We start from the raw sequence: 24,025 nt of genomic DNA, 5'->3' as shown, positions 1-24,025 counted from the left end.
TGGTAGAAGGAGAAATCTGTTATATGAGAGGAAAATAAAGTTGCAGTTTTTTAAGGTAAACTGCACTTTTTATCCATTCCCAATACGATCAAATAGTGTCAATTTTGATTTAATATAAACTTTAAACAAGAAATGTATGCAAATGAGATGTTGTAAAAATAATATGCCCTCAGAACATTCAGACTTTTTGCAAAGGAAAGTCAAAACTTTCATAAAAAAAGCAGTGCATTATGGTCCAAACAACAACAACAACAACATGTCTCACTGTGTACATGCCCTTTGCTGCTTGCTGTAGCATTTTCGGACACAGCGCCGGACACGGTGACAGCGAGAGCTTGCAGGGCCCCAGGAGGTTGTCCCACCGCAGTGAGAGAGAGCGCTTCTGTCGGCCAGCTACATCCAGTGCGCTGTGGGACTGCTGGAGAATGAAGCTCAGCATGGATTCTGTTCCCTTCTGAGGGCGCACTGCCCAGTAAACCAGCTTCCCTGCCTGACAAAACCCTTTAAAGCTTATCAACCTTAAAAAAGAAGCATGGACAAATGTTTTGGATTCTGTGTCTTTCATTTGCTGGGGATTTTTACAAGGCTTTAACCTGTATTATGTTCTTAGGGTTTCATTCGGACAGAGGATGTTTGGGAATGGTGATGCTGGTCCTTAATTCTTGCACAATGACTGTGTGTTGGTGACATATGAGGACAGAAATATATGCAACGGGCAGCATATACACGAATGGCTCAGGAAATAAAAAAGGGAAAGATTACAACACAGCAAGGACAAAAAGACAATGTGAGATAACACTGTCACAGCTTTGTGTCCTCTCAGCATGACACATTGCAGAGAAAATAGGAGACTTAAAATCTCATGGTATCCCACATGCATTGCTACATAGCGGTTTGCGACAAATGCACTCAAAATCTGCCCAACCTTCACTCAGTAGATCATAAAATCCTCATCTGATATCATTTAAATGGGTAGTTCAACCCAAAAATGTATATTGTTAATTTTTTTACCTTCATTCCATACCAAGATATGGGTGGCTTTTACGTCAATACAAAATCAACCATTTCACATGTAAGTTTTAGATACTCGGACACTCCTGTGTGACTTTCTTAGGGCCTACTCACACTATGCTATCCGAACCGTACCCAGGCCCATTTCCTGGATCATTTGTAAAGTGTGAGTGCTCTGAATCAGGCTCAGGCACGGTTCACTTGGCCGGCCCTGGCCCGGTTGGAAGAGGTGTGCCAGAGCGCAGTTCACTTGGGCTTTGGCGCGGTACGCTTGTGTGTAAATGCAAAACGTGCCTGAGCCCGAAACTGAAAGCGAGACGTGACATTTAAGGGATTGTTTCATTTGCGTTTGTTAATCCTTCTTACTGTTCAATAAACGCAAACTTTCGTAGTAAATAAAGATGCAAACCCCTCACTGAACGACAGCTGCACTGAGGACATTATGATTGTTTATGAGCATTAAAAGTGGCTGATCTGTTCGCCCAAATATTTGACTGCGTCACCCCATATCAAACGACTTAAACAATAAAACTAAAGAAAACACCAGTTCTCTAGAGTGCTGAGTGAATGCATGCGAGGCCCAATGTATTGTGAGTGCGGGCCGTAAGGGGAGACGGGAGGGGGGACAAGCGTGCTTTGGCCCGGTTCAAGGCAACTGTAAATAGTGTGAGTACGCCCTTAGGCCCAATCCCAATTCTACCCCTTACCCCTACCCCTCGTTTTACGGGTTCCCATTTCTCTTTATCTTGATGGCATAGGGCTTAGGGGAAGGGCTAGATACCCCTTGAAAGGGAGATTTTTTAGGACCACACTCGAAACCAAGAGGTAAGAAATGGTAGCATAGCTGCACCCGGAAGTTAGGAGATGCACAAATTAGTATTTTTTTGTCATTATTAACAATTTTTTAAAACAAACAAGCAATATATTTATAACGGCGTTCATGTTTTAACGTTATGCTCAAAAAAAAAAAAAATGTTAAATTAAAAACTGCTAAATTTTGATATCTATAATCCATAATAATAGGTCATGTATAGTAGTCCCACAACATTTTGACACTCAATGACACTTGAATACCCTGTCAGAAAGGTCTAGTGGCTGTGAATAGCTTTTTACAGTGTCTGCTATAATGTTAATGTTGTGTTCATTTGTTTACATAGATGAATCGGGCCATAGTGCAAATGCACAATAGAGTTAAAAACACATTGCCACATTATATCATTATAATAACATGATATTGCTGCCTTCAGCGATTTCCTAAAGAAGGATACCAAAAAGAAATTAACGAAACTGGAATAACTACAGCTACAACTACTGTTGCCATCATTGATCTCATGTGAAGCAAGAGCTCACGATGACATATGATGACATGCGCAGGTGTTGTAGTGGTGTCCCATTTCTTAGAAGAACATTTTGGAGCCCTTCCCCATCACACTCTGTTTCAAGGGCCAAGGTGAAGGAATACAAAAATAGAATTGGGATTGGGCCTTAATTTGATCGTTTTGTAGAACATGTTGCTTTAGGGATTCCACTGAGCTGTGTCAAGTTTACCATGTAACACTGTCGCCCTGATGAATTATGCATATGTTTTTGTTTCATTTTTCCATTTTGTGCAAAAACTGACAAATGTCCTAATAATATTGTGATATTATTGTCTTAAATACATGTAAGCATGTGTATTGCGCTGTTTAAATATGTGTAAATGTGATGAGCACCGCTATTCTGTCTTGCAGTGGAGAAATTAGAGCTGCTGGACTTACAACATGTTCATTCATCAACTTCCCTTGAAATAATCAAGAGTAAGAGGTGGTTTAACTGGGAGAAGGATACTATAAATGATCTAGTAACCTTAAAATTAAGTGTGTATGTGATGTGAATAATACACATTTTCTCATTATGTTTAAGAATTATTATTATTGCCATCTCCATTGACATTGCATATATTTTACAAACCATAAATACTATATTTTGCTAGCACTTACGTGTATTTAATGTGCACCCAATGTTCTAATCATACCATTATGATCATATACAGTATGCTCCATGGACCAGCCTATACTGATCACACCAGTGTAATCGTATGGCTCCAAGTTTTAAAGAATGTTTTGTCTGACAATGTTGCACTTGGTGATTTATAAAATGCAAACCAATAGCAACTGGCATTTTGAGAGTCAAAAAAATAAAATAAAATAAATAAATAAATAAAAAAGCATACAGACAGACGTAACTAAATGAATACCTGATAATATAATGAAGATTAATTAAGTGAAACAATTGGTTTGTGTATGAAACTACATTATTTACAACGTTATTATTGCCTTAATACAATGGTTGGTTCTGGTTCTCAAATCTAATTGGCTGACAGGTCTTTCTAGCCATGTATGTTCACAGTTACCAATTTCCTGAATATCAATTTCTACAGTTTTTATCATTGTGAGTGTACTGGTGGAGGAAAAAACTCACTAGACATGTGTAAATACAACATAATTAGTTTCATAGATTGTAGTTTGAATCCATTTTTAAGAGAGAATGTAGTTGTTTAGACTTAAATATGTGGTTTATGAAGATAGTGTGTATGATTATCTGTGTATAAAGATATAAAAATAAGTTTTCCATATATTCATTGGAGTAATATATGAGAAATACATTCTCTGAGGAAAATTACTTTCTACAATGTTCATTTAATCCAATGTTTTTCTATCAGCAATTGTTCTATGAAAAATGCAAGAGACTTTCTGTAATTACCTAAAGTGATATTTGGACTTTTACTCAGCTGCCAAAACAGTCAACTTGAGATTTGAGTCCATTGTGGAATAAAGTAGTTATTAAATAAGTAGTTATCCTCACACAAAATGTTTTTTACAACACCATGTAGTTGTTTCTTTTCATTTGTACACTAGTGCAATCAAACTGCTTTAAATGCATCAACACACTTGTATGTATGTTATACAGCTCTATTTCAACATGGCTGTTGTTTGAGCGATGTTGCAAAGCTTTACTCATGTGATATTTTGCTCATTTAATCCACAGCTTGTCAAATGGTCTTGAGCATGTTCACGACTGTCTGGAGCGTGAAATTCCTGTCGCATAATGATGTTTGTGCAGGCACAAATTCGCACACAAGCTAACACTTTTTGCATATCACAGTTTCCAGGAAAAACACAGTTAGCAGTTTTATAAACAATACAAAACATCTATCTTTTCTCTCTGTTGAAAACAAACAGTGAGTTTGCATCATGTATGCGTCAATGTGAAACAAAAGATGCATCATCAGGAATAACAGGTATTCATTTTCTTTTTTTTTTTGCATTTGTATTTGTTTTTGGACCCTCAAAATGTTGGTAGATATTGACTGGCAACCAAGGACCAAAAAAAAAAAAAAAACGTTTAATGTTCAATTGAAGAAAAAAAGTCACCAACATCTTGATCTAGGGCTGCATGATATTGGAAATGTCTGATATTGCGATATATTTTTTCAGCTATATATTGCGATATGAATACAGTTTCACAACATTTTTACAGCAGGTTTTCTGGGGAGTCTATAACAGTTTTCAGGTAAAGAAATTGAATAATCGCAATATAATAAATGCTTTGAAATGCTTAACAACTTTGCTTTGTCTCGTTTTTAGTCCAATTATCTGAAAATTCAAGATTAAGTAAAACTTTTGTTTTGTTTTCAATAAGTCAAAATTAAGAGTTTTCCTTAAAACAAGCAAAATTATCAGCCATGATTTCGTTTTTGCTTTGAAATGTAGATATTTGGACTGGAAACATGACAAAAAATTTTGATTTTTTTTTTTGCATAAATTGTATATATTCTGAATAAATACAGTGATTAAATACAATTCTATGGTTCATGTCTAACCACAATTCAGACTCAGCATTGCATATCTTGTGAAGTGACTATTGCGTGTGTGCACATTGCAATATCGATGCTGAAACGATATATTGTGCAGCCCTATATTGAATGGAGAGTAAATTATAGTAACAGCAGATTTTTGTGTGTGAACTTTTTCTTTAAAGCCTTTTCCCCAAGATATAAAACTCAATGAAGTGAAGTTCTCATCATATATAGTTGTAATGCCACTTCTAAAGTTCAAACTACTGAACCTTTGACCTCATTTGACACTGACCTTTTAAAAAGCAGCCAGCGATCACCAGACAATCTGTGTGACACATAAAGCGTCATTCTTAGTAATAACAGCTTCAACTTTGCACGCAAGTCTTATTTTAATGATGTTTTAGAATAAAAAAAGAACCTCATAAATCAACCTGGATCAACTTTATTCCATGACACTTGCTTGAATGTCTTTGTCATGGAGGTCAAAGCAGTACATGATGCTAACGTTGAGTCATGTGAAACGGCCTTTACTGAATAACTGTAATAAATAAATGTTGCTTTCTGCTCGCACTAGGTGGGGGGTGTAAGAGGTGTGTAAGGAGTAGGAGGTGCTTTAGAAACTCCACAGCAGTTAACGCCTCCTGCTGAACCAGCGCTGAAGACTGCCAAAGATCCTCACAGCTTCCTTTTTATCTTCACATTTCCTTCACTTACTGAAAAGCCAGGAGCTCAAAAGAGCCTTTCCAACTTTGCTACCATCTTAGTAATATAAAATGTCTAAATTTAGTCCAAATTCAAAAGTCCACTTTTTAAAGGGTTCTATGGCTGTAATAAAATATAGTATATATTACAGTGTGCCACACCATGCTTTCTTCACAATGTAGCTAAAAAACTGTAGGGATGTATAAACTCTGCCTCAGTTTTTATTTTTTGCTATAGATTTTGCTATTAAGGACTTTTGAATGTCTAATATGGGTCAAACCCAGATATGTTTTGTTTCAAGTTTTTTTCAAATTGAAAAAACAGATGCAAAAATGCACAACTAAATAAGGTTTAACAGCTTGCTGAATATTATTTAATGATTTAATTATTTAATGATAGTTTATATACAAGAAAAAAAAAACTATTGAGTGTAAATATTTAGAGTAATTAGAGGATAAAAATGTCAAAGGTCAAAAACGTGTTTAATTGTTTACATTCCTTTCAATCATTCATCTCCTACAAAAAAGACACACAGAATCTTGAAAAGTGTTTACATTACCCACAAAAACACACTTTTTACGACTCATCTATCTATGAGGTTTGCATTTTTAGTTTGTTTTAGTACAGCGGTCCCTCGCTAAAACTGAGTTGACTTTTCGTGGTCTCGCATTTTCCCAGATTGTTTTCGTGCAATTTGACAAGCTTTTTTTTCTACGATGCATTGTGTTTTGCATCTTAAATAGCACATTGTGTTCTGTGGCCTTATTGGCAGTAGAGCATTGTCAATCAATCTCCTCCGTGCAGTGTCTCCTGTACAGAAAAGAATGCGTTCAGCTTGCCAAACTTACATAAATCTTCGATCGCTAGCAGTGTGGCTCTATATGCTGTACTGTATGTTATCAAGTTTTCTCCCCACAATGTCAACGAAACAATATGCACTGTCAAAGGCACCTGCAGTAGCAGCCAATAGGCAGAGGAAGATGCTAACCATCGCACAAAAGTTGAACTTCTGGACATGCTAAAGGAAAGTAGACGTTACGTGGCTGTAGATCGCCATTATGTAATAAATAAATGAAGATTAAATAGTTTTGATCTTTAGTTTTATTCTATAACATTGAACTTACTTTTCTACAAGGTTTGAACTTTGAGAGTATTTAAAAGAGAGAGAAAAGTGTGAAAATGTTAATGCCTGTCTGAGAAAAGTGTATAAAGTGTGTAGTGAGGGTTTTACAGTCTTATCTAGAAGTCTAAATCTATAATTATTGTAAAAAATAAAGCTGAATACTTCACAGATTTAGCCTATTGATGGTTATTTGTAGAACGTAAATCCCACAAATAACGAGGGACCACTGTATTTAAAATATATTGACTAAGTTGGCACGGTGGCACACTGGTTAGCACTTTTCACATATGCTGGAATAATTGGCAGTTCATTTCACTGTGACGACCCCTGAAAAATAAGGGACTAAGCCAAAGAAAAATGAATGAGAATGAGAATGAGAGTTAATGTTTTGACAGGTTGAACTTCTTTTATCCGTGCATCTTCTAAATGTAAAGTGCTTTAAGAATTATGTTTGAAGGTTGATTTATTAATTTTCTTTTCGGCTTAGCCCCTTCCAGCCACAAACCAATACTGGAAAACACCCACACACTCTTGCACACAATAACATACTGCACACTACAGCTAATTTAGCTTCCTCAATTGACCTATACCGCATGTCTTTGAACTGTGGGGGAAACCGGAGCACTCGGAGGAAACCCACACAACCACGAGGAGAACATGCAAACTCCACACAGAAATGTCAACTGACCCAGCCAGGGCTCGAACCAGCGACCTTCTTGCTGTGAGGCGATTGTGCTACCCACTGCACCACCGTGCTGCCCACGTTTAAAGGTGATAAATAATAAAAATACTTTTATTATTATGATCATTATTATCATTTCAAAGGTCTTATTATTACTATGCAAAAAGTAAACATGAAAAACATATAGTAAACCTTTGTGAATAAAATGTATAACGGAGTATAAACACATTGGTGAAACCAGCAGGAGGCGTTGAACCTGTGGTCTGTGTAGATCCTAACACCCCAAGTTATTGATAGGGACTCTATACTACTCAGTGAGCGCCATCATTCAGATGAGACGTTAAACCGAGGTCCCAACTTACTGTGGTCGTTAAAAATCCCAGGATGGCCTTCGAAAAAAGAGTAGGGTTTTAACACCGGCATCCTGGCCAAATTTGCCCACTGGCCACTGTCCATCATTGCCTCCTAAAAATCCCTATATCATAATTGGTTTCACTACTCTGTCTCATCTCCACCAATCAGCTGGTGTGTGGTGTGCGGTCTGGCACAATTGTGGTGGGTAAGGAGATATCCTCCGAAAAATGTGTAAAGCTCTTTGGGTGTCCAGAAAAGCTTTATATACATATAAGAAACAACTATTATTATTATTTGCATCTTTATACAATATTTTGATTAAATACATAAATGTTACAGCAATTATAATGAATAACATTTGACAAATAAACATTGCTATTTCGCTCATTTGCAATCCACCAAAGCCAGGCATTGAACAACATGAACCTGAAAAATGAGGCTTGATCAACCACAGCCGAGATGCTGATGAAAACTTCCTTTGTGTATGAACGTCCGAGAGCTGCCTCTATTATCCGTCCTCCCTCTCTTTCCCAAGCTCGCACGCCGTCTCATTTCCTTTCCTTTGCTCCTGTGCTCCTCTTCCGAATCTCATTTGTATTGTTTTCTCAGGTTTAATCCTAGCGGCTTCAGGACACATGCTGCTTCTCCTAAATGGCAGCAATCAATTTTGATTACCGGCCACGGTTACTTTGAGAAGAGCCCATCAAAGTTTTATTAAGAAGACGGGCGATAATTACAGCCTTGCACGGACCAAAAAACCTGGAGTCTGAGCCTTGCTAATGATTGGAAGCTGAGAGATAAAATGACGGTTCAGAAGACCTTAATCCAAACTCTGAGAGGACCGGGCACACAATTACTTTAACCGTTACTTGATGAGGACAGTCCCTCGGGCGACTGACGGCTGGCTCTCCCGATCACTGGGACGTTCGTTGCCGTTTATGGCCAAGGAGATGAAAATGACTCGGTCTGGCACCTCAGCGAAGCTTATCATTATTTCAGAGAAAAGCCTTGAAATAAAAAGGACAGACCTTTCCAGGAGACAGTATTGCAGAGACAGGCGTCATGTCCATTGACACCAGCTGATACGTGCCGAATTGAACTCGGACTGAACTCCAAAGCACTTGGCTTGAGCTACCTAAAAATGTTTCCCACTGCAACTTTTGTGCAAGGAAAATGCCACCATCAAAGTGCTTTTCTGCATATGACATGGGACCGGCGGGTGCAATATTTTATCGAAGGGTGGGAGAGATGAAACCCTTTAGAAAGACTCTGCTATAATTACACAGTGCAGCTGTAGGAAAATATCAGAGCGGTCTTGGGTAAAACGGATCACACGAGAGCAAGGCAAATCACTGAGGAAGAAAAAATAAAATAAATGCCCTCACTAGCCAGCTGGGTCTCTGTATCGACTGCCCTCAAAAGCACAGCGGATTACTCTGATGCATTAACACTTCCGCTTCACTGGGGGCGGGTGAACTGTTTGAGTGTGGACTGTATGAGAATGTATACTCACGTCTGACGTCTTTGAAGTAGATGGTCTGTCTGTTGGGGTTAAGGAGCTGGATGACGGAGTCGTCATTGTTTTTGACTCGACAGCTTATGGTGGCTGTCTCTCCTTCCACTACTGAGACGTTGTCCGATATGAGATTCTGACTTTGGACTGCAGAGAGACAAAGAGAGAGACATGAAGGTGGAGATTAAAAGATAGGAATATATGAGCTTATGGCTGGTAATATTCAAACCAGACTGATAATACAGAAATGTTATCTGTCCTTTCATCCTTCCACCCATCCATCCATCAAAATGATTTGTGTTTCTATCTTTCTATCTATCTATCTATCTATCTATCTATCTATCTATCTATCTATCTATCTATCTATCTATCTATCTATCTATCTATCTATCTATCTATCTATCTATCTATCTATCTATCTATCTATCTATCTATCCATCCATTTATCCATCCATCCATCCATTTATCTTTCCGCCCATCCATCTACCTAAAAATTCTCTACATGTCCAACTATTTGTTTATGTCTGTCCATCCTTGCTTATAACTTCTGAATCTATCTGTCTATCTGTTTATCAATTATGTCAATCCATCTGTCTCTCTGTCTGTCCATCCATCCGACAAAAAACTGTGCTTTGTAAAATATGTCCAACTATTTGCGTATCTGTCCATCCGTCCATCCATACTTGCTCTCTACTGTACCTGTACCTATTTGATAACCTGTCTGTTCATCCATTTACCACCCATCCACCAAATAATATATCCAATAATTTCTGAATCTTTCCATCCATCCATCCATCCATCCATCCATCCATCCATCCATCCATCCATCCATCCATCCATCCATCCATCCATCCATCCATCCATCCATCCATCCATCCATCCATCCATCCATCCATCCATCTATCTATCTATCTATCTATCTATCTATCTATCTATCTATCTATCTATCTATCTATCTATCTATCTATCTATCTATCTATCTATCTATCTATCTATCTGTCTGTCTGTCTGTCTGTCTGTCTGTCTATCTATCTATCCTTCTATCTATCCTTCTATCTATCCTTCCACCTATCCATTGATCCAAAAACAAATCTACATAACCAACTAATTTTTCATGTCTATCCATTCATCTGTATAATTTCAGAATGTATCTGTCTAACTATCTGTATATTCAATTATATATCAATCTATCTGTCCATCCATCAATTCCTCCATCCATAACAAACTCTGCTATGTACAGTACATGTCCAACTATTTGTTTATCTGACCATCCATTCATCAAAACCTGCTATCTACTGTACCTGTCCAACTATTTAATTATCCGTCTGTTTGTCCATTCATCATCCATCCAACATCATATGTGCAATAATTTCTGAATTTGTCTAACTTTCTGTTTATCCATCCATCTATCCCTCCATCCCTCCATCCATCCATCTATCCATCCATCCATCCATCCATGTTACAGGATCATTTGTCCAATTATCTGTGCATATACACATCCATCCATTTATCCATCTATGATGCACCAATTACAAGAGCATTGTATATGACCATCTTTAGTGAATTTGTGAATATTGAATTGTACAGAGTTTTTTATAGAATGTATTATTGTTGTAATATAATTAGCAACAACTACAACAACAAAAATTTAAATAATAAGAAACAGAGGACGTTTAGACATCACTGTGGTTAAAAATTCTAACAATATTAAAGGTAAACACATCTGCATCATTCTGCTCTTCTAACATAAGATAGTCAATAAAAAACCTGATCACTAGTAGTAGACAAAAAAAAAAAAAAAAAAAAAACCTGAAGAAAAATGGCACTACTGTCCATTTCCTTAAAGCAAAGATGCAGTCCTGCATCATCTAAACCCACAATCTCACACTTACATGAGTGCACAATGAAGAACAGGTGGCAAAACACAGCTAGAGTGGGTGTGAATATCCAGCAGAGTGTGAAAGTGTTTTTTTCTCCCCCCTCTCCTTCCCGCGTAGTGTGTGCTTCATGAGATTGCCTGTTTTCATGTTACACATGCTTGGTCCAAATCCCCTCTCTGGATGAGATCACCATATGATAAGAGCTGCCACTGCCACAGAAATGGAAACTACAGACCATGACCGCTTGACCCAAAGCAAAAACGCATGCCATTAAAGGGCAAAGTTCAACCAAAAATGAAATTTGAGTCATCATTTACAGCACTGACCCTCATTTTGCTGTCTAAACCCACATTACTTAACCATCTGCTTCGCCTCGATCACTTCTGACAAAAAATGTTCGATTTAGAATTTTAAAAAAATCACAGCTTCATCAGGATGGTCTGAAACTTGGTGAGCTTTTTTGGAATTGGCAATGTAATCATACAAAAAAAAGCATAGCAAGTTTCGAGCAGTCAAGGTAGTGATAGATACAGTAGTCATGAATACAGTCAAAAGGTGAATGAGCCATAGGAAATGAATGAGAAATTTACAAAAACACAAAATACCTTAGTATTTTTGTGTGTATAATCTACAATGATGAAACCAGTATACAGCAGTGAAAAGGTGGCCCTCTTTAACAAAAAGATATATACAGTTGAAGTCAGAATTATTAGCCCCTTTGATTTTTTTTCTTTTTTTAAATATTTTCCAAATTATGTTTAACAGAGCAAGGAAATTTTTTACAGTATGTCTGATAATATTTTTTTCTTCTGGAGAAAGACTTATTTGTTTATTTTGGCTAGAATAAAAGCAGTTTTTAATTTTTTAAACACAATTTTATGGACAAAATTTTTAGCCCCTTTAAGCTATATTTTTTCTGGACTAAACAAATCATTGTTATACAATAACTTGCCTAATTACTCTAACCTGCCTACTAGTTAACTTAATTAGCCTAGTTAAGTCTTTAAATGTCACTTTAAGCTGTATAGGAGTACGGCCCTCCACGCCCTGAATAAAACGCTTCCTTGCATTCTCTTCCCTATAAAATGTTTAGATTTGATTAATGAAAAACTAATGATAATGCCAAAATAGTCTTTAAGACCTATTAGTCTTCAATATTTAAATATAGAATAAATTCCTTCATCAAAATTTTTCAAAATGTAAATCCTGACACTCGGCAGCTTTTATGTGTATACGGTATTGAACTCCGTTGCATTACAAATGTGATTGTTTTTGTTTTTTTATTGTAAGAAGTTAATTATAAAATGTACAAAAATGTATAATTATTAATGATATCCAAGTGCTTTATTTCTATAGTTTTGTTATATTAATAAAATAGGAAATTACCATGACAATTTTATTGTAATATAATTTGTTATATTTACCTCTTACTCATCACCCTCAATCAATTTGGTTTTGAGCTCTTAAAAGGAAAGTTTGGGCACCACTGCTCTATAGAAAACTATAAAGGCATCTCACTGGTGACATCATGCAATTGCAAACCTTTACAAGTAGATGGCGCTAATCTGGCACTCAGAAATTGGATTTGAATGAGTCTCTATGCTAACTAGAAATTAAGAATTAATAAAAAAGTGAAATAAATGATATTAATTACTGCACAAATATTCCATTTAAAACAAAAACAACTCAAAATGCTAAATCAAAAAGATTTTATTATTAAACAAAAATAATTTAGAATGATTTCCAAAACATTGTGGTTACTTTTGGCAGGCAAGGGCTCAAGTGTGATTCCAATTTCTACACTAAAACAATCCTGGTTGTCTTAAATTTTTAAACTGAATTAAATTAACATTATAAGTCCATTGAACTTATGTTATGCTAAACTGGCTTAATAAAACTGCTCGCATAATCTAAAAAAGGAGTAAAGACATGATTAACTGATTTAATTTGTTACAATGAACCAAAACGCAGTCATGACTAATTGTTAATATAATACAGTTAATACAGATGGCTAAAGTGATAGTTCTTCCAAAAATGGAAATTTACTCACTATTGTCTCTCCTTCGAGTGGTTATAAACTAGTAACTTTCCCCTGTTGAACACAAAAGAAGATATTCTGAAGAAAGCTGAAAACACGTTCCACTTCCAGAAAAGGAAAAACAACAGAATGGAAGTCAATGACTACAGGTTTCCATCTTTCTTCAGAATATCTTATTTTGTGTTTAACAGAAGAAAGAAACTCAAACAGGTTTGCAACAAGTAAATGGAAAGTACGTGATGGGTCAACTATCACGTCAATTTTACACTCTCAGAAATAAAGGTACAAGAGCAGTCACTGGGGTTCTACCTTTTCCAAATGCACATATTTGTACCTAAATGGTCCATATTTGCATCACAAAGGTATATATCTAAACATTTCAAGAGGGACACTTTTATAGTTTTTAGGTATTAATATGTACCCTTGAGGTATTAATAAGGACCGTTATTGACCGTGTATCTTTTGAAAATGTTTACCTACCCAGTGACAGCTCTCTCTGGATTAATTTATTGCAAGTAGCTTAAATAAACTATATATTTATTTTCAAAATGGGGTGTACTCAATTATGCTGAGCACTGTATACAGATGTTTATTTTTCATTTATGTTTGCTATCATTTGATTAAAAATTGGTATATGTTTATTGTTATTTTACATGCTTATTATTGGAATTTTCATGCCATTTCCCATGTCTAGAGTGGAAGAAGTACAGTCGAGATGTGTTGTCTTTTTTATTGTTTGCAAACTGAAAATGCAATATGCATATGCATAAGATCATATAGTTTGCCCGAAAATATGTTTTAAAAGTTTTCAGAGAAATTACAATAGGGTCAATTAAAAAAAATACTTACTACCACAATATTTAGCCGGACCATGTGGTGTTTTGTAATATCTAGTTTTTATGAGGTGGGTTGTTAGCCCAACATTCAAATGATGATTCTTTGGATTTACTAAATATTTTTAAGATAAGTTGTTGTAAACTATTTATTTGGGCTTAATTTAAACAAACAAATTAAGCTGAACATTACTAAATTTAATTTGTTTGTTTAAATTGTTCAACAATTTTGCAGACATATTTTTTTTTTAATGTACGCACAATTTAGCTTACCCAATTCACCTACAGCACATGTCTTTGGACTGTGGAGGAAAATGGAGCACCCGGAGGAAACCCACGCGAGAAGAACTCGAGAAGAACGTGCAAAGTCCACACACAAATGCCAATGGACCCAGCCGGGGCTCAAATGAGGGACTTTCTTGCTTTGAAGTGACAATGCCACCCATTACGCCACTGTAATGCCCCTCAATTTCAAAAACATGGACTTTAAAATAAGCTTTCAAAACTTTGCATTTTCAAGGCCCAAAACATTGTTGATGCTTTAAAACAGTGTTATGTAAATTGCCCCTGAGGATGAGTAAGATATTATCCGTTTTATTTTTTAGACGAAATATCCTTTTAAGAGCTAGAGCAATATTTTTGCTTATAAAGAAAACTAAAATAACACCCCACAGCTGGCTACCCCGCGGAGCTAAGCGGAAAGCATAAATAGGCTAGAGCTGCAGATAAATAAATATATTAATGTGAAATGTGACATGACTTTAAGACGCCATCAAGCGCTAATTTGCATGCCTCAGTTGTCAGGCACCTCTAAACAGCCCTGTCACTTAAAGCAGAAGGGAAGAAAGCAATCAGATCGTGTGATGGCAACAGATAAGGGGAGACAGTTTAACAAAACTGAATTCAATCAGCCTGCCAGTAGCACAAAGTCAAAACAGACCAAAACAAATGAACCCCGCACGGGAGCCACTTCCTTAAGACTCGTCAAAGGGGATGAGGTGTGGATTGAGAGGACTGGATTGGAAATGCAAATGGAAAGGCTGTTTATCCCACAGAGGGGTTACAGATGAAGGTTAAGCGCGGTTGTCACAGAGACTGCGCTAAATACTGGCCACTCCATGGTCATTCGGCTAGTGGGTGGTAATCACGCTAAGTGACAGAAGATGCATCGAAAGGGTAAACAGATACATGAGCACGCACAGCAGACATGTTTGGCAAGCTCAATAAAGGGGACATATTATGCCGCTTTTCATTAGATGTAAAATAAATCTCTGGTGTTCCCAGAAATTGTCAGTAACAATTCAGGTGAAAATACCCCACAGATCCTCTATCATAGGTTGTCAAATTAGCCTCTATTTGAATGTGTCCCTTTAAATGCAAATGAGGTGCAGCTTTCCAGAAGAGGACAGATGCATTCTGACAATCCAGAATCACCAAAACAAGTCAATCTCATGTAGCCCAAAAAGTCAGTAATAGCCTGTAATGGAGTAAAGCCTTGCTCTTGATTCACATTGGATTTCTGTGCAGCACGTTATGACTCTGCAAAGTTTTATTTTGTTTTGCATGTGGTGTTTTAGAGCCCTAAACCACATGATTCAACTGTACTTTTTTGTTGCATTTTTCCTGAATTATGGGTCTATATGAATCCATGGTTAAGTTGGCTAAATGTTTACTGATTTGTCCTAATGAATTGTGTTTATTGCTATGTCCTACAGTACGCTGCAATGCTGTAGCCTTCAAAGTTAATACTATTTTTACACCCCAGTTTAGAGCTGCACAATTAAAGAGCCCCTATTATGGGTTTTTGAAAATGATCTCTGATGTAACACAGCTCTAAGTGAATAAAAACATAAAGCTGAGGTTTAAATCTAAAAATGCAGCATGTTTAAAACTATTGATTATTTAGAGTTCAGGGTCGAATAAACGAATCGAGTTGCGTTCGGATCTTTTGTTTGATCGCATTGACGTCGATAAGGTACATCACCAAATATGTACTTCCAGTGAGTCCAAAATGTGCACGCGCTTTTCCTCCACACACTAGTGGAGACACAGGGCATCACGAGACTGATCATGATGCGAAGATGACGATCATTGACAGATGGAGATTCGGCTGCGGGGAATAAAGGGTTAAAATTCATTTTCACAACAATACCACAATATAGCACATCTAGTGCTGTGTTTGTTCCTGTCAGTTTTCTGATTTCTGATACAATAACCTGTGCTGCAATGCGGGATTTGTTTACCGTTTGCTATTGAAGGAGCAGCAAAGACTATGGGACTTTGTCAGACTTTGACAGGGACTTTGCCAGTAACTTTTGCAGTTCATATGGACCAGTTTCTTCTTCCTCCAGATCATAACATGTAAGTGTCATTGAAATTGTTGCCTCGTTTTGTGTAGTTTGGAAAATATGTGTTTAAAAGTTGTAATCGCCCCACGTGGCTTCATGTATTTATTATGGATAAGCGCTTGTACTGTATCTCTCAGGTTAAATCTGTATGGAGCTGTTCACAGTTCAATCCTCTGCTCTGTTTGATTTAATGTGGCTGCGTCTAAAATCGCATACTACATAGTATGTTAAAAAAGTATGCAAGCCAAGTTACATGTCCAAATTCATAATATTCAAAAAAAAAAGTACAGCAAATGACCTACTACTTCCATTGAGACTCTAAAGTGTACATCTAATGTATGCTACGCTATCCCATGATACTACATGAGAGAATTCATGAATGGGAATGAAGCGACATTGGAATGGTTACATTATAATAAAAAAACGCCAGATGTGTACATTCAAATTCCATTCATACTACTTTCTTAACCACAATCCTGAAGGATCACCAGTTCTGTACATTTTCCCTGTCTCTAAACCAAACACACCTGATTCAGATTATCGGCTCATTAGCAGAGACTGAAAGACCTGTAATGGGTGTGACAGACAAAGGAAACATCCAAAACATGCAGTTTTGGTGGGCCTCCAGGAATGTGGTTGAGAAACACAGATATAGACAGCCTGATCTCACAAGGAAATGAAACTATTTTTGGATCTGTCAGTTTAGTGGCTAATTCGTATGAATTCATTTGAGATCAGTCATATGAAAATGTATTTAAAAAAGGTGGTGTGGCACCCAACCCCAACCCTAAACCCGACCATTATTGAGGGACAAGCACATCGTACTAAATTGTATGAATGAGATCGTACAAATTCATACACATTAGAAACAAATCGAATCAAAAAGTTACGAATTGCCATGGGATTGTATTGGATTTGGAACATACTTTTCTAACAGTTAGTTCATTCAAATTCAAATGTAGTACCTACTTGAGTAGTAGGTGATTTTAGACACAGCCTGTGTCTTTTTTTTCGACAAATTTGGATTTTTTGCATGGCCTTTGGAGGAGATTTTCTAATGTTCACAGCTGTGTTTCCCTGACAAGATGTGCAAGATAATCACAGCTTTTGCTAAATCGTGATTTAAATTTTATTTTTTTAATTTTCTTGTCCCGCCTTACTTCCAGTAATGAATGAAAACAATTAAATATTTGTTGCTGTTTTAACCATTTAAAATGCATAACGTAATGTATATTGAATCTCATTTAATATATCTTTAACCCTTATACTACTTTGAGTTCAATTAGTATTTTACCCATGTGGCTTGTGCGCAGCATCCTTTAAAATTAGATTCCTCTGCAAATTTGGGGTATCAGAGTCAAACAAAAATAGAGAAGAAGGGGTTAAAACCTCTAGACTAAACTAGGATGTTTGTGAACTGTTAGTGAATATATTTATGTAGGTAATTAAAGTTGATAAAATCATACTGCTACTTTTTTTCCAATGATTGTAATAAATAAACGTTTCATTATCAGTACAAATCTCTTAACTTCAAAGAAATAATAAAATGTCTGTAATCAGTCTATACAGCGCATAATCACTGTGTTTCTGAATTACATTTACTGTACGGTGAGCATTTTTAGAATGAATCTAAAGACAGCTCTGGTCTCTGTATACAATGTCAACTTAAGCCACACAACATTAACATCACATTCAGAAAGGCCATTTGGAAACATTCTTAAAATATAAAGTGAAATACTTTTTTCTGAATATGAAGTTAGGGAAGCTTTGGTATTGACCCATCTTTCAGAAAGAAAAAAAAATGTGTTAGCCTGACCCTCATTGGTGAAGTAATCATTCGTAAAATCGATTTTGTGCAAATATATAACACTTTAACAAAAATCTCCAGCACATTTCTGACCTGATTATAGCACATAAAAGGCAGCTTTTAATAGTATGTCCCCTTACAAGCCAGCTGAGGACAGGAAACTGATTAGGAACAAAATGCTACATAAAAACAAGCAAACATCCACTTCATAACCTTTTAAACGTTCTCCTCTCAATCTTCCATTTCTTGTTCTTCCAATTAATTCACATCCAAACCTCTCATCACCCCCCTGAAAATCCCATAACTCCAATTTTGGCTGAGAGCTGCAATATTTTGGATGTAAATATTGCTTAGAAAGTCATTAAAATATGGAGTGATAACTCAACTTACATGTAATTAGCCGGTTGTGTGTTTACTTAGCACAACTCTGGGGTGATGAGCTGGATGCCATTTTGTTGTGTGGGATGTGAGGGCTGATTCTAATCATCGCTAGACCTCCTGAGACACCACTGCGCTTCTCCTTTACTTCTAGAAAGTTTGATGAAAACTTTGGCAACACGTCTTGGTGAGATATTCTTTAACTATTAATGTCCTGGAGAGCATATGTTTAGTCTACAGCTTCGAAAGAAAAAAAAAAACATGAGGCCTAGAAATTATAAATACTACTGGAACAACCACTAGGGTATGCCAATGAGTCAAAGTCAATGGTTGGGTCAGGGGTAAATCTGTTAACTGCACTCTGGAAATCTCTGATGCTTTTGCATATTTAAAATATGAGTGTATGAGTTATTCCATTAAAGGGAGAACAGCTGTGTCCACAACTTTTTTTAGTCTCTTTTTTCACTTCACAGCAATTGCTATTAAAGCATAAATTGTCATTCAAAATGAATCATCTTATTTTTAAAGGTTGTAACATAAATGTTTATAATAATAAATCTTAATCTAAATAACAATAAATACATAATAAGTGTTTTACAAGTTAGAGTGCATTTCTGTTGAACATTAAATGTAAACATTCTATGGAATTAAACGGGGTTCCCACACTTTCATAGACTTCATGAATTCGATACTGGTAATATTTAAATGCGGTTCCTGAATTATTGATGAATGTGCATTATTTGTCAGTGTTATTGTACATAAGATTTCAATTAATGATTTTTAATTTAAGAATTTGGCAGCATGGTACCACAGTGGTTAGCACTGTTGCCCCACAGTAAAAAGGTCACTGGTATGAGTCCTTGGCATTTCTGTGTAGAGTTTGCATGTTCTCCCCGTGTTGGTGTGGGTTTCCTCCGGGTGCTCTGGTTTCCCCCTCAGTATAAAAGACATGCACTAAATAATTGGATAAACTAAATTGGCCATGTGTTTTTGTGAATCTAAGAGTGTATGGGTTTTTCCCAGTACTGGGTTGTGGCTGGAAGGGCATCCACTGTATTAAACATATGCCAGAATAGTTGGCGGTTCATTGCACTGCGGCAACCCTTGATAAATAAGGGACTACGCTGAAGGAAAATGAATTAATGAATGAATTTAATTTTTTTTTCCATTCTGTTTTTGACAATTGAGTACAACTGTTGAAATAAAACCATAAACAAATTTCATTTCAAATTTAGTTCAAGCATTTTAAAGGATCTACAGTATGTTTGTTTTTAAGTACTTACCAGGCCTTGAATCCATATGTCTAAAATTCAAATACATTTAGGTACTTTCAAGAAGCGTGGGAACCCGGAATTACAGCAATTCATATTGTTGTTGTTCTTAAAAAATATTACATAATACTGTAAATTGTTTTATGAAAAATGTGCCATGGTAAAAATGCCAAATTGTGCCTAGATAACACTTATGAAATACAAGTAAAAAACATCTACTAAGTGAATCATATTGTATTAGAAGAATTAAACTTGTTTAGTCATTTATTATTATTGATTGTTGGAGAGCACAGTTCAGTTTAATTAAAATAAGTGTTTGTGTCACAGGAGGAGCTCCAACATGTGAGTGAACTACGCATTTGTTTTAAAGAAAGATTTTATTAGCTTTAATGCTCACCATCAAAACGGCTTATTTAATGTTTTAATTTATTTAATATTTGCATATCATTTTTATTCAATATTTCCTGTTTTATTCATATAACATTTCTATATTTTATTAAAATGATAATAATTATTATAAATATTAATTAATAATAATCATAATAATAATCATAATAATATACAGTTGAAGTCAGAACTATTAGCCCCTTTTAAAAAATGTTTTTCTTTTTAAATATTTCCCAAATGATGTTTAACAGAGCAAGGACATTTTCACAGTATGTTTGATAATATATATATATTTTTTTTTCTGGGCAAAATCTCATTTGTTCTATGATGGCTAGAATAAAAGCATGTTTTCCATTTTTAAAAACCATTTTAAGGGCAAAATTATTATCCCCTTTAAACCATCGTTAAACAATACCTTGCCTAAAACACCCAACCTACTTAGTTAACCTAAATACCCTAGTTAAGCTTTTAAATGTCACTTTAAGCTTTATAGAAGTGTCTTGAAAAAAATATCTAGTCAAATATTATTTACTGTCATCATGGCAGTAAAGATAAATCAGTTATTAGAAATGAGTTATTAAAACTATTATGTTTAGAAATGTGTTGAAATATCTCTTAGTTAACAGCAATTGGGGAAAAAAAATAAACAGGGGGGTTAATAATTCAGGGGGGCAAATAATTCTGGCTTAAACTGTACTTCAAACCTGTGGGAAGCACTGCTAGGACTATCCTGCAAAAGACAAAAGCATACGCCACATAGCCGATATGCATGTTCTCATAAAAACTCTTATTATGAAAAATGCCCAGGTTTATTAGCTGCTAAGTAAATCATGTTGTATTAATAGAGGGATTCAACTTATTTAGCCCCCAAATTATTATTGATTATTGGTGTGCAGTTCGGTTTAATTAAGATAATTGTTTGTGTCACAGGAACAAGTGAGCGAATGACAAATTTCTACTTAAATGAAGATTTCATTAGCCCTAATGGTAAATCATCAAAAAAATTCCCCCTTTAAGGAAAAAAAAAACCCTTTCCATGCATGCATCAACAACAAACAAGGCATCGGCAAAAAAAAAACAAGAGAATTTGTGCAGAGTGCATTTGCATAACTTGTTCAAACAGATCTGTGACATTATCTCTGTATTTAATTACCGACATTCAAAATAAGTAGCACAGAACATTGATCATTTTGCTGTAGATTAAAGCTGTCAGAGGATGATACTCCGCTCTCGGTGAGCCAGACAAGCCATTTATATTAGTCCAGGCCCAGCGCCACCCCAGCGGCCCTCATACATCAACCCAGAGGAACACCCGGTGTGTGTGTGTGTGTATGTGTGTGACGCGGGACAGCTAATGCAGGACTGTAAAGGTCAAAGCACTCCACTGTCCGCCTCAATAGCTCATCCTTTTTGAACAGCATGTGCGAGTGAGGAAATGCATAGCTTTGAATTAGATGTGAATGGTGATGATTGTAAAAGAGTGAGATCGCCGTACACCTGTGAGGCAGAATCGCAGAGCGGGAATCTGATACCCATCACTATTCTGAGCCGCAAAGGTCATTGTTCGTGCTGCAATATTACAGTCTGGCTAATAGATAGATAGAAGAGAGAAAGAATGAGATAGAGAGCTGTGTGGTACTGTATTGTACTGGGTGGTGAACTTTGGAAGGTGGATCTTAGGAAGGGACAATAATATATTTTTAGATATAGAGTTTGCTGGACCGCAGACTAATTTTTAATTCTTTTTTTTTTTTTTTTTTGTCAGTGAAGTTTTGTCATAATAATAATAATAATTATTAATTTTTAAATTCATGTTCTTTTCAGCTTATTCACTCTATTATTCTGGGGTTGCCACAACGGAATGAACCGCCAACGTATCAAGCATATATTTTACACAGCAGATGCCCTTCTATCTAAAACCCAACATTAGGAAACACCCATACACACTTGCATTCACACACTACAGCTAATTTAGCTTTTCAATTCACCTGTATCGCATGTTTTGAACTTTGGGGAAACCAGAGAACCTGAGGGAAACCTACACCAACACTGGGAGAACATGCAAACTCCACACAGAAATGCCAACTGACCCAGCTGAGGCTCAAACCAGTGACCTTCTTGCTGTGAGGCAATCGTGCTACCCACTGCACCACTGTGACGCCATAATAATAATACTAATAAAAATAATAATGCTATATTTATCTTAAAAAGAGCATCAGAAGAAATAGCTAATTTCCTAAACTGATTTGACATATATGCAATAATGGTTTTGCTTTTATTGCTCTTTATCTACACAACGGTCCAGTTCAGGAATGGTTTTGTAATGTCAAAAATATTGCATTTATGCAAAAAAATACAGTAACAATGGGAAATATTATTATAGCATATTTTTTTTTTTTAAATAATCAAATTACATTTATTCCTAAGGAAAAAAATAAAGAATAAAAAAAAAAACCTGAATGCATTTATCATTACTTAAAGGCCTTTAGTGTTACATGATTCTAATTTTCTTTTCGGCTTAGTCCCTTTATTAATCTACGGTCACCACAGCGAAATGTACCGCCAACTTATCCAGCATATGTTTTACACAGCGGATGCCCTTCCAGCTGCAACCCATCACTGGGAAACATGCCAACTAATGCAGCCAAGCTTGAACCAGCAATGTTTCTGCTGTGAGGTGATCGTGCTACCCACTGCGCCACTGTAATGCCCTATATACCATATGTTGGTAATAATATTTCATGGTTTCAAAAAAATAATAATAAATAAATAAATAAATGAAATTAAAACTACATTTTGATATTAAGAAATTAGCCACAATAAACATTTATTAAATGTCAAATTAAACATTTTTTAAGCTTTAATTTATAAACAAAACTTTCAAAAAAAAATCTTTTGGTAATCTTTTTTTTTTTCTAATAATAAAACCTATATATAATATTTCTTTTAAATAACATTGCCACTTATGAAAAAGAGGACAAAGGTTTTTGGCAGGCCTAAATTAATATTTAGATTCATCATAAAAATTCTACTGATAATGGCCCAATCCCAATTCTACCCCTTAGCCCTTTCTCTTACCACTACCTCTTCTTTTGCGCGTTCACTTGAAGGGGTAGGCGTGTCCCAATTATATTTATATTGAAGGCGTAGGGCTAAGGGGAAGGGCTAGATAGCCCTTCAAACTGAGATTGTACAGGACCACACTCGAAATCAAGGGATAGGAAAATTTCCCAGATACACCAGCTACAAGTAAGTAAGAGTAAGGAGATGCACAAAATTGGATTTTTTGTCATTATTATGATTTTTTACAACACACAAGCACATGTTTTAATACATTCATAACCGCATTTGTATTTTACCATCACTACTAAAAAACGCAGCTGCCAACAGCAGTCGCGATTGTCGATCTTATATGAAGTAAGAGATTGCGATGACATATGATGGCATGTGCAAGTGTTGTAGTGCTGTCCCATTTTTTAGGGGTAAATTTTAAAGCCCTTTTTCCTTTACACTCTGTTTTAAGGGCCAGTGGAAGGTGAAAGGGGTAGGGGAACAAACATTTAATTAGAGTTGGGCCAATATTAAACTATATAAAATATTTTCTCATCAATATGTACTATGACCAGGACATATTTAAAGTCTATTCAAGTCCATCACTCCAAGTCTATACAAAATTTAGCCTTTTAACAACAGTAGACCTACACAAAAGCCTAATAATATTATTGTTGTTTTACCATTTGTTTGAGAATAACAACATTAATAGCCCACTCTTATTAATCTTTATTTTACATCTACAGAATTATGAGAAAATCTTGATCTTGATTTTAAGCGCAAAAAAAAAAAACACTATTTAGTATGCA

At 35.8% G+C, this 24,025-nt stretch overlaps 1 protein-coding gene across 16 annotated transcripts in view; it reads right to left on the bottom strand.

Annotated features, from left to right (window-relative positions):
• cadm1a (cell adhesion molecule 1a) overlaps window positions 1–24,025 on the bottom strand; it is a 462,767-nt gene that overhangs the window by 119,181 nt on the left and 319,561 nt on the right. For all 16 annotated transcript variants that reach the window (XR_015519664.1, XR_015519665.1, XR_015519666.1 and 13 more), the window contains one exon: window positions 9,224–9,370. Coding sequence is in view for 10 of the 16 variants with exons in the window: in NM_001113551.3 (NP_001107023.3) it covers window positions 9,224–9,370 (147 nt within the window). In the remaining 6 variants the exon portion in view is untranslated. The remainder of the gene's footprint in view (window positions 1–9,223; window positions 9,371–24,025) is intronic.

Source organism: Danio rerio, chromosome 21, assembly GCF_052040795.2.
Source record: "Danio rerio strain M-AB ecotype USA chromosome 21, GRCz13ab, whole genome shotgun sequence".
Taxonomy (NCBI): Eukaryota; Metazoa; Chordata; class Actinopteri; order Cypriniformes; family Danionidae; genus Danio; species Danio rerio.
Note: the sequence above shows the minus strand (reverse complement) of the source record. Positions and strands in the feature narration are given on the sequence as shown.